The following is a 12181-nucleotide window of genomic DNA, read 5'->3' on the forward strand; positions in this document are numbered from 1 at the left end:
AGTAATACATACTAGTCTTTAGGGTTAGATATAGTAATACATACTAGTCTTTAGGGTTAGATATAGTAATACACACTAGTCTTTAGGGTTAGATATAGTAATACACACTAGTCTTTAGGTACTGGTTGTCTTTAGGGTTAGATATAGTAATACATACTAGTCTTTAGGGTTAGATATAGTAATACACACTAGTCTTTAGGTTAGATATAGTTGTCTTTAGGGTTAGATATAGTAATACACACTAGTCTTTAGGTTACTGGTTGTCTTTAGGGTTAGATATAGTAATACATACTAGTCTTTAGGGTTAGATATAGTAATACATACTAGTCTTTAGGGTTAGATATAGTAATACACACTAGTCTTTAGGGTTAGATATAGTAATACACACTAGTCTTTAGGGTTAGATATAGTAATACACACTAGTCTTTAGGGTTAGATATAGTACATTTACATTTACATTTAAGTCATTTAGCAGACGCTCTTATCCAGAGCGACTTACAAATTGGTAATACACACTAGTCTTTAGGTACTGGTTGTCTTTAGGGTTAGATATAGTAATACACACTATTCTTTAGGTACTGGTTGTCTTTAGGGTTATATATAGTAATACACACTATTCTTTAGGTACTGGTTGTCTTTACGGTTAGATATAGTAATACACACTATTCTTTAGGTACTGGTTGTCTTTAAGGTTAGATATATTAATACATACTAGTCTTTAGGTACTGGTTGTCTTTAGGGTTAGATATAGTAATACATACTAGTCTTTAGGTACTGGTTGTCTTTAAGGTTAGATATATTAATACATACTAGTCTTTAGGTACTGGTTGTCTTTAAGGTTAGATATATTAATACATACTAGTCTTTAGGTACTGGTTGTCTTTAGGGTTAGATATATTAATACATACTCTTTAGTCTTTAGGTACTGGTTGTCTTTAGGGTTAGATATAGTAATACATACTGGTCTTTAGGTACTGGTTGTCTTTAGGGTTCGATATAGTAATAAACACTATTCTTTAGGTACTGGTTGTCTTTGGGGTTAGATATAGTAATACATACTAGTCTTTAGGTACTGGTTGTCTTTAGGATTAGATATAGTAATACATACTAGTCTAGGTACTGGTTGTCTTTAGGGTTAGATATAGTAATAAACACTAGTCTTTAGGGTTAGATATAGTAATACACACTAGTCTTTAGGTATTGGTTGTCTTTAGAGTTAGATATAGTAATACACACTAGTCTTTAGGTACTGGTTGTCTTTAGGGTTAGATATAGTAATAAACACTAGTCTTTAGGTACTGGTTGTCTTTTTAGGGTTAGATATATTAATACATACTAGTCTTTAGGTACTGGTTGTCTTTAGGGTTAGATATAGTAATAAACACTAGTCTTTAGGTACTGGTTGTCTTTAGGGTTAGATATAGTAATAAACACTAGTCTTTAGGTACTGGTTGTCTTTAGAGTTAGATATAGTAATACACACTAGTCTTTAGGTACTGGTTGTCTTTAGGGTTAGATATATTAATACATACTAGTCTTTAGGTACTGGTTGTCTTTAGGGTTAGATATAGTAATAAACACTAGTCTTTAGGTACCGGTTGTTTTTAATTGCACTGGGGTTGATTTGCACCCCTACCCCCCCATCCACCTTAACACCAGGGAGAAAAATAAGTAATCATTAACTTTTGAACATGAGCAAACAGTTACAGACGTCCAGGATTTTATTATTGAGAAATTGTCATAAAAATGGTCAGTGGTGTGACAACAGCAGATGCTGGAAACTCTGAGAAAAGCTCATAAGGGATGAACCTTGAAAGAGCCTATAGGGAATTATGTAATGGGAACTCTCTTCTGACTTGTATGGACAGGGCCATATAACAAGGTTTCCTACTGCCATGTAAATGTCTGGACAGTTAACCATGCTTGCCACTTATTCCATCTTTTGAAAATAATTCATGATTAGAGATGAATCCTGGCCTTTGGGCACCTCATAGATAGGTCCACTCCCTTTGCCAGCTCTACACAGATACAGAAGGCGTTCCCTTTCCTTTTTTCTATTGTAGATGTTTGGACTTTGACCTCCTTAGCTCTTTTTGTCTGTTTGCTAGTGAACCACAAAGGTCTGTGACAGTAATATTGACCTTGTTATGACCCTAACACTAAATATCGACTGTCCCACTCGGTCAATAGGGCCTACACCTTTAATGGCTGTCTGTCTCTCTCTCTCTCTCTCTCTCTCTCTTTCTCTCTGTCTCTGTCTCTCTCTCTCTTTCTCGCTCTCTCTCTCTCTCTCTCTCTCTCTCTCTCTCTCTCTCTCTCTCTCTCTCTCTCTCTCTCTCTCTCTCTGTCTCTCTCTCTGTCTCTCTCTGTCTCTCTCTTTCGCTCTCTCTCTCTCTTTCTCTCTACCCCAGATGTTGGCTCAGTGGAGGGCTTGGCGTACCACCGTGGCTGGGACACCCTCTATTGGACCAGTTACACCACCTCCACCATCACCCGACACACGGTCGACCAGGGCCGACCGCAGGCCTACGACCGCAACACCGTGGTCACCATGTCTGGAGACGACCACCCCAGGGCCTTTGTGCTGGACGAGTGTCAGGGGTGAGTGGCAGTGATGTTCTTTGTATAAAAAAGTACTGTATAAATAAATTGTAGAATTGAAGTGGTGTGAATTACTTTTAAAAGCCCCTGAAATGTTGGTCTAGGTTCAATGTTGAATGCCAAAGGCCGGCAGATGGCGATATTGATCTGGTATTGTTGGTTCCATCTTACCATCCAAACATATTGTATGCAACTTGCAATACGCTGGTATCCCCTGTGGACCATGCTAGTGGCTAATGCTACTTCCTAATGTTGTGCCCTGCGTCCAGCCAGGTGTAAACAACTAACTGCTGCAACCTGATTTGCTACAATCAATACGCAACATCCGGGCCTAGTATTCCTAGGCATTAGTCACTTTAGCATGGTGGTGGAAAATGTTTTCCTAAAGAAAGTATGTTTTTTCCAGCCTTCTCACCATTAAATCTAGTTAAAGAGGAAATTGATGCCTTTGCAACCTGAATGGAGAAAGTTCTAGGTACGAACCGGTCCATACGAGTGTATTGCTTTCCGTGGCCTCCAATTGCTCTTAAATACAAGTAAAACTAAATGCATGCTCTTCAACCAATCGCTACCTGCACCTACCCGCCTGTCCAACATCACTACTCTGGACGGCTCTGACTTAGAATACGTGGACAACTACAAATACTTAGGTGTCTGGTTAGACTGTAAACTCTCCTTCCAGACCCATATCAAACATCTCCAATCCAAAGTTAAATCTAGAATTGGCTTCCTATTTCGCAACAAAGCATCCTTCACTCATGCTGCCAAACATACCCTTGTAAAACTGACCATCCTACCAATCCTCGACTTTGGCGATGTAATTTACAAAATAGCCTCCAATACCCTACTCAACAAATTGGATGCAGTCTATCACAGTGCAATCCGTTTTGTCACCAAAGCCCCATATACTACCCACCATTGCGACCTGTACGCTCACGTTGGCTGGCCCTCGCTTCATACTCGTCGCCAAACCCACTGGCTCCATGTCATCTACAAGACCCTGCTAGGTAAAGTCCCCCCTTATCTCAGCTCGCTGGTCACCATAGCATCACCCACCTGTAGCACACGCTCCAGCAGGTATATCTCTCTAGTCACCCCCAAAACTAATTATTTCTTTGGCCGCCTCTCCTTCCAGTTCTCTGCTGCCAGTGACTGGAACGAACTACAAAAATCTCTGTAACTGGAAACACTTATCTCCCTCACTAGCTTTAAGCACCAACTGTCAGAGCATCTTACAGATTACTGCACCTGTACATAGCCCATCTATAATTTAGCCCAAACAACTACCTCTTTCCCTACTGTATTTAATTTATTTATTTATTTTGCTCCTTTGCACCCCATTATTTTTATTTCTACTTTGCACATTCTTCCATTGCAAAACTACCATTCCAGTGTTTTACTTGCTATATTGTATTTACTTTGCCACCATGGCCTTTTTTTTCTCACCTCATTTGCTCACATTGTATATAGACTTGTTTATACTGTATTATTGACTGTATGTTTGTTTTACTCCATGTGTAACTCTGTGTCGTTGTATCTGTCGAACTGCTTTGCTTTATCTTGGCCAGGTTGCAATTGTAAATGAGAACTTGTTCTCAACTTGCCTACCTGGTTAAATAAAGGTGAAATAAATCAATAAATTGCCAGCTGCCCACAATGCGTTTGGATGGTAAGATGGAAACGACTCAATGCCGGCCTTTGAACTATGCTCTTTGATGACTACAAGATTTGATTCCATGGATGAAATGTCAACCGCAGCTGTTCGGTGACTTTATTAGTCCGTTAGCGGAGTCATTTATTCACTGACTCCATTACTGTCTGTTTATTATGTATAAAATCTACATGTAACTGTCCCTCTATTTAATTTACATTTAAGTCATTTAGCAGACGCTCTTATCCAGAGCGACTTACCCGTTGTGTCCTTCTCTACTAGTCTGATGTTCTGGACCAACTGGAATGAGCAGTCTCCCAGTATCATGCGTGCCAGTCTGTCTGGTGCCAACGTGCTGGTGATCATCGGTAATGACATCCGCACCCCCAACGGCCTGGCCATTGATCACCGCGCAGAGAAACTCTACTTCTCTGATGCCACACTGGACAAGATCGAGCGCTGCGAGTACGACGGCAGCAACCGCTACGTGAGTCACTTCTGTTACCTGTGTCAACTCTGTTACCTGTGTCAACTCTGTTACCTGTGCCAACTCTGTTACCTGTGTCAACCCTGTTACCTGTGCCAACCCTGTTACCTGTGCCAACTCTGTTACCTGTTTCAACCCTGTTGCCTGTGCCAACTCTGTTACCTGTGTCAACTCTGTTACCTGTGTCAACCATGTTACCTGTGCCAACTCTGTTACCTGTGCCAACTCTGTTACCTGTGCCATCTCTGTTACCTGTGTCAACCCTGTTACCTGTGTCAATCCTGTTACCTGTGCCAACTCTGTTACCTGTGTCAACTCTGTTACCTGTATCAATGCTGTTACCTGTGTCAACCCTGTTACCTGTGTCAACCCTGTTACCTGTGCCAACTCTGTTACCTGTGCCAACTCTGTTACCTGTGCCATCTCTGTTACCTGTGTCAACCCTGTTACCTGTATCAATGCTGTTACCTGTGTCAACCCTGTTACCTGTGTCAACCCTGTTACCTGTGTCAACTCTGTTACCTGTGTCAACTCTGTTACCTGTGCCAACTCTGTTACCTGTGTCAACCCTGTTACCTGTGTCAACCCTGTTAACTGTGTCAACCCTGTTACCTGTGCCAACTCTGTTACCTGTGTCAACTCTGTTACCTGTGTCAATGCTGTTACCTGTGTCAACCCTGTTACCTGTGTCAACTCTGTTACCTGTGTCAACCCTGTTACCTGTGTCAACCCTGTTACCTGTGTCAACCCTGTTACCTGTGTCAACTCTGTTACCTGTGTCAACGCTGTTTCCTGTGTCAACTCCTTGCGACAGAGTCACTATAGACTCCTAGGATCAGCAGATGTATGATTTGTTTTTAGTCATTATCGGGAAAAAACTCTTATTTTTGATTGTGAGACTATTGTGCCTTCGGTCTAAATTAAGCACTTCTAATCCTGGTGTTTATAAACCAACCACTTTCGTGTGGCCAACTTTTTACTAACCATGTGAATGCCCCCATAGGTGGTGGTGAAGAATGAGCCAGTGCATCCGTTTGGCCTGGCGGTCTATGGGGACTACATCTTCTGGACCGATTGGGTCCGCAGGGCCGTGCTCAGAGCTGACAAGTTTGTGGGCAGAGACATGAGGTTACTGAGAAATGACATCCCCCAGCAGCCAATGGGAATAATCGCTGTGGCCAACGACACCAACAGCTGTGAGTGGTGGAACTCATAGGTCAAAAGTGGGCGGGGCATTTATGCTGAGGAACTACCAGAAAGAAAGATGGTTTCAAATTGTTCTACTTAATCATGTGCAAATAGATTTTGATCAATTGATTGGTTTTGGTATTGCATTAGGATCCCCCTTAGCTGTTTACAAAAGCAACAGATACTTGTCCTTGTGCCCACACAAAACATAAAACATGGCATAATACAGAACATGAATTAACCAGATTTACATTTGATTTGTCACATGCTTTGTAAACAATAAGTGTAAACTAACAGAGAAATGCTTTCTTACGGGCCAACAATGCAAAAACAAAAGATGAAGCATAATAACACAAGGAATACGCTTACGATTGTTCCTCACCAGGTGAGTTCTCCCCCTGTCTGACCAACAACGGGGGTTGTCAGGACCTGTGTCTGCTCACCTCAGATGCGAGGGTCAACTGTAGTTGCCGTGGAGACCGCAGACTCCTGGAGGACAACAGCTGTTCAGGTGAGAAGGAGCGGGGCACAGATGGAGCAGCGTTGGTTGGATGCACTATACTTGGGCGAGGAGTAACGTTGCAGTAGTCTTCCAAAGATGGAGCAGTAGAAACCAGGGCTACCTTGTCTGAGACCTGAACACTGGTGTTAATCCACTGAGTAAAATGCTAATTGTGATGATGATGATCTGATCAGTCCAAGGACATGTCAATACCTCCTCGTTTAATTAGGGATCGGCGTCTCGTCAACGGGACAGTTGTAAATCATGTAGCGCCTTGTGTCAGATTTTAGAGAAACAACAAATGTCGGTACATATAATTGTCTTATATCATCTGTTAAATTCTTGTTAATATAACTGCACTGTCCAATTTACAGTAGCTGTTACTGCGAAAAAATTCCATGCTATTGTTTGAGGAGAGCTAACAACAGAACACTTTTTTTCACCGTGATAGGCTTGATAAATTCACCTTGTGTACTTACATTCTGAAATCTTGATCTGATTTATCATCCGAAGGGTCCCAAAGATAACATGAAGTGTCCTTTTGTTAGATAAAATCCTATTTCATATCCTAAAAAGGTCCATATAGCATGCACGATTGATTTTGTATTTCCACTCGTTCAATTTGCAAAGAAAGGAATCTGTGAAAATCTTTTAAAAAATCTAACCCTAAACGTTGTTTCAACCAGTCAAATCCCATTTGTATGTATTCCTCAGAGATCCTAGAATGTAATCAGACTTCACTATATCATTAGGGGTGTAGTATATCCTATAGAACACCATGTTTGGTCAGAGAGCGACGCCTTCATGGCACGACGATGGCGCGGGCGGTCTTCACTTGATCGACTCTAACTTTGTCAAATAAGCACCAATCGGGGTCAAACAAAGCTATCTAGATAGCCAAAGAGCTGTGCTTTGCGGGAGTATCCACAAACCCTGTATTTGTCGCAAAATGTACCTGCTAACATTGTGCGACAGCATGCCTTTTAGTTTTGGACAAAAATTATAAGAATATTCATAGATATGAAGTTATGAAAACTGGTTGTGTTGTAAATATTTCACTTATAATATGGCTACTAGTACTGGAAAAGCTAAATCAGAGTCCAAGTTTACAGATTTGACAATATTCTTGCAGAAAAATGTAATATGAATGCTTTTCCCAAATGTACCTGGGTGACTTCACACTAAATGTCATGTAGTTCGCTCATACTTCAAGTTATCGGTCTGAACATTGCACATATACTGCTGCCATCTTGTGGACACCATCGGAATTACAACCAGAGTGATGTCTAGAACTGGGACCTTTCTGTTGCATTTCAAAGATGGTGGTAGAAAAAAAAGCCAGATCTATTGTGTTATATTATTCTACATTCCATTCACATTTCCACAAACTTCAAAGTGTTTCCTTTCAGATGGATTTTAGGTGAAAATTGAAAAGAAAAGGGGGCCCTATTAAAAGGGTCCAGACTGGTTAGGCTACATGGTGCTGACTCTATCTTCATCTCTCCTTGGTCCTACTACTGTAGCTCTGAACGCATTGTGTGGTAGTGTGGATGACTTTGAGTGTGGCAACGGGGATTGCATCAACTACAGCCTGACCTGTGATGGCATGGCCCACTGCAAGGACAAGTCAGATGAGAAACAGTCCTACTGCGGTGAGTCTTTGTGCATACGAGCATGTATCTGCTTGCGCAATGCATGTCTGCAATCTGAGTACTTGGAATCTAGGCTTGAATTACATTGTCAGTTAGATCTTTGTCCAACAAAGGAAAGAAAATTGGATGTCAGTTTAATTTCAGGAGATAGCATTTAGTCATAGTAAGACAACTGGAGAACAACTCTTCTAATGCTGTTCTTCCTCTCTGCAGCGAACCGTCTGTGTAAGAAAGGCTACAGGCGATGTATTAATGGACGCTGTATCGGCCACATGTTCTGGTGTGACGGGACTGATGACTGTGGAGATCACTCAGACGAGCTGCCCTGCAACAGTAAGTCCTGTATGTGTGTGTGTGTCATAGTGTGACTGTGTGTGTGTCATAGTGTGACTGTATGCGTGTGTGTTGTGGTGTGACTATGTGTGTGTCATAGTGTGACTGTATGTGTGTCATAGTGTGACTGTATGCGTTTGTGTTGTGGTGTGACTATATGTGTGTGTGTGTTGTGTGTGTGTCATGGTGTGACTGTGTGTGTGTGTGTGTCATGGTGTGACTGTGTGTGTGTCCATATTACTACTTCCAATCGTGTTGCGGTGTGACTATGTGTGTGTCATAGTGTGAGTGTGTGTGTGTGTGTGTGTGTGTGTGTGTGTGTGTGTGTGTGTGTGTGTGTGTGTGTGTGTGTGTGTGTGTGTGTGTGTGTGTGTGTGTGTGTGTGTGTGTGTGTGTGTGTGTGTGTGTGTGTGTGTGTGTGTGTGTGTGTGTTTATGGTGTGACTGTGTGTGTATGTGTGTGTCATGGTGTGACTGTGTGTGTGTCCATATTACTATATCCATTTTGTTGTGTGTGTGTGCGTGTGTGTGTGTGTGTGTGTGTGTGTGTGTGTGTGTGTGTGTGTGTGTGTGTGTGTGTGTGTGTGTGTGTGTGTGTGTGTGTGTGTGTGTGTGTGTGTGTGTGTGTGTGTGTGTGTGTGTGTGTGTGTGTGTGTGTGTGTGTGTGTGTGTGTGTGTCATGGTGTGACTGTGTGTGTGTGTCCATATTACTATATCCATTGTGTTGTGTGTGTGTTCTCCAGTGACCCTCTGCAAAGCTGCAGAGTTCCGGTGTCGAGATGGAAGCTGCATCTCCAACTCCAGCCGCTGTGACCAGGTGGTCAACTGTGAGGACGCCAGTGATGAGATGAACTGCTGTAAGTCTACATGTTGGATATCTGTTGAATAAAAATCGTTAAAGCTATTTCTCTGACCCATCCTGTATCACTAATGAAGAACTGCAGATCAGCTTGGATTCCTCTGACACTATTCCCTGTGCATTATGACATGGCCCAGACTGTAGTAGTGTACTATTTATTTGTATTTTGAATTACATTACCTTTATTTAACCAAGTAGGCCCTATATAGGGGATATGATACACGTTCATACACACTCCATGTTGAATGTACAGATAATACTCCCCCACAACTAACCACTAATGTCACCAGTGTTGGAAAAGTAAACTATTGTCATACTGAAGTAAAGGTAAATATATCCTCATAGAAAATGACTTAAGTAAAAGTAAAGATATCCTCATAGAAAATGACTTAAGTAAAAGTAAATATATCCTCATAGAAAATGACTGAAGTAAAAGTAAAGATATCCTCATAGAAAATGACTTAAGTAAAAGTAAATATATCCTCATAGAAAATGACTTAAGTAAAAGTAAAGATATCCTCATAGAAAATGACTTAAGTAAAAGTAAAGATATCCTCATAGAAAATGACTTAAGTAAAAGTAAAGATATCCTCATAGAAAATGACTTAAGTAAAGGTAAATATATCCTCATAGAAAATGACTTAAGTAAAAGTAAAGATATCCTCATAGAAAATGACTTAAGTAAAAGTAAAGATATCCTCATAGAAAATTACTTAAGTAAAAGTAAAGATATCCTCATAGAAAATGACTTAAGTAAAAGTAAAGATATCCTCATAGAAAATTACTTAAGTAAAGGTGAAAGTCACCCAGTAAAATATTACTTGAGTGAAAGTCTAAAAGTATTTGGTTTGAAATATACTTCAGTATAAAAAGTAAATGTAATTGCTAAAATATACTTAAGTATCAAAAGTAAAAGTATAAATCATTTCACATTCCTTATATTAAGATAAAGAAAAGACACCACAATTTTATTTTTATTTACGGATAGCCAGGGGTGCACTCAGACATCATTTTACCAACAAAGCATTTATGTTTAGTGAGTCCGCCAGATCAGAGGCAGTAGGAATACCCAGGGATGTTCTCTTGATACGTGTGTGAATTGGACCATTTTCCTGTCCTGCGAAGCATTCAAAATGTAATAAGTACTTTTGGGTGTCTGGAAAAATGTGTGGAGTAAAAAGCAAAAGATGTCAACAATATAAATAGTAAAGTACAGATACCCCCAAAAAACTACTTACGTAGTACTTTAAAGTATTTTTACTGAAGTACTTTACACCACTGAATGCCACTGATGTATAATGTCCCTCCTCCCCAGTGCCAACTGACTGTTCTCGCTACTTCCGTCTGGGGGTGAAGGGGGCGACCTTCCAGAGCTGTGAGAGGACCACACTGTGCCATCTGCCTTCCTGGAGATGTGACGGTAACAACGACTGTGGAGACTTCTCAGACGAGAGGAACTGCCCAGGTAACAGACAGATCTTGCCTTTCTCCTTTTAGGGACTTTTTTTCAGCATTTCATGGGTTCAAATAGTATGTGTTTACTTTCAAACACTTTGAGCATTTGCTTTAGCCTGCCTGGGAGTGCCAAAATGCACTTTTGGGACTATTCTATTAGTTACATTGCGCAGTCAACAAAGCATAGCTATTTGTACCACAGGTCTGACTCATAGCAGAACTTTATACGATATTCAAAACTGTTATTTTGTATTTATTATATACACTCTCTACCAGACAAAAAGAAGCTGAAGTGCCCAGTAAACTTCTTTGCGTGCCCCAGTGGTCGCTGTATCCCTATGAGCTGGACCTGTGACAAGGAGAACGACTGTGAGAACGGCGCTGACGAGACCCACTGTGGTCAGTCTACTTGCCCTATATAGATACCTTCTGTCCTTCCCCCATTCCCTTAGCTGATGTAATACACAACTTTGAACTGTACTGTAGTGACACAAAGATCAAAACAGTGTTTTCAATAGATAAACACAACAACCACGGGATCAAAGTTGAATAGTTCATTCAAATAAGTAATTTCAATATATTGTGGTAAATTTGGTGATAAATGTATTCTGAAACAACTGTAACCCAGATGACGTTGAATAAACATTTTCCTCTGTCTTTGCAGATAAGTTCTGTACGTCCACTGAGTTTGAGTGTGGGAACCATCGCTGTATCTCTAACCACTGGGTGTGTGACGGTGCCAACGACTGTGGGGACAAATCTGACGAGGACGACAGATGCAGTGAGTGACTCATCCCACACCTATATGATCTATGGCCCATATCAGACACAGTTGTCTACCTTGTCAATTAATAGATCAATAGATTTTATTTGTTGACAAATTAAATTAAATCTGTTGATCATTTTCATTTAATTTAAGACAACTACTAGTCTAAAGTTATCTAACCTGTTCATATTGCCTACGTCACCATAGAAACTAAGACGTGCAGCCCGGAGGCGTTCCAGTGTCCCGGCACTCATGTGTGTGTCCCTCAGCGCTGGAAGTGTGACGGGGACAAGGACTGTCTGGACGGGGCTGACGAGAGCATCAAGGCTGGCTGCTGTGAGTGGGAGTCTTCTACAGTTCTGTTCATGCACTTTGGTTTGGTGACATAGCAACAGCATTTGTCTGCTGTGAGTGGGAGTCTTCTACAGTTCTGTTCATGCACTTTGGTTTGGTGACATAGCAACAGCATTTGTCTGCTGTGAGTGGGAGTCTTCTACAGTTCTGTTCATGCACTTTGGTTTGGTGACATAGCAACAGCATTTGTCTGCTGTGAGTAGCGTGAGGACAACCGCAACACATTCACAAATGTCCTAATAATCACCACAGTTGATCTGAAGTGGATTTAGTAACTGTGTCTATATGACTGGTACCCATCAAGGCTGGCTTCAGTGAGTAGGAGAAGGACACA

General features: G+C 41.1%; 1 protein-coding gene across 1 annotated transcript in view; it reads left to right on the plus strand.

Annotated features, from left to right (window-relative positions):
- The window catches only part of LOC124032265 (low-density lipoprotein receptor-related protein 1-like), a 265328-nt gene that overhangs the window by 196076 nt on the left and 57071 nt on the right, over positions 1–12181 (plus strand). The window contains exons 43-53 of the mRNA XM_046344528.1: positions 2412–2601; positions 4535–4739; positions 5743–5935; positions 6313–6438; positions 7953–8081; positions 8295–8414; positions 9157–9270; positions 10588–10737; positions 11004–11126; positions 11392–11508; positions 11701–11829. Of these exons, the coding sequence (XP_046200484.1) occupies positions 2412–2601; positions 4535–4739; positions 5743–5935; positions 6313–6438; positions 7953–8081; positions 8295–8414; positions 9157–9270; positions 10588–10737; positions 11004–11126; positions 11392–11508; positions 11701–11829 (1596 nt within the window). The remainder of the gene's footprint in view (positions 1–2411; positions 2602–4534; positions 4740–5742; positions 5936–6312; positions 6439–7952; positions 8082–8294; positions 8415–9156; positions 9271–10587; positions 10738–11003; positions 11127–11391; positions 11509–11700; positions 11830–12181) is intronic.

The sequence above is a fragment of the Oncorhynchus gorbuscha genome, linkage group LG03 (assembly GCF_021184085.1).
Source record: "Oncorhynchus gorbuscha isolate QuinsamMale2020 ecotype Even-year linkage group LG03, OgorEven_v1.0, whole genome shotgun sequence".
In the NCBI taxonomy this organism is placed as follows: domain Eukaryota; kingdom Metazoa; phylum Chordata; class Actinopteri; order Salmoniformes; family Salmonidae; genus Oncorhynchus; species Oncorhynchus gorbuscha.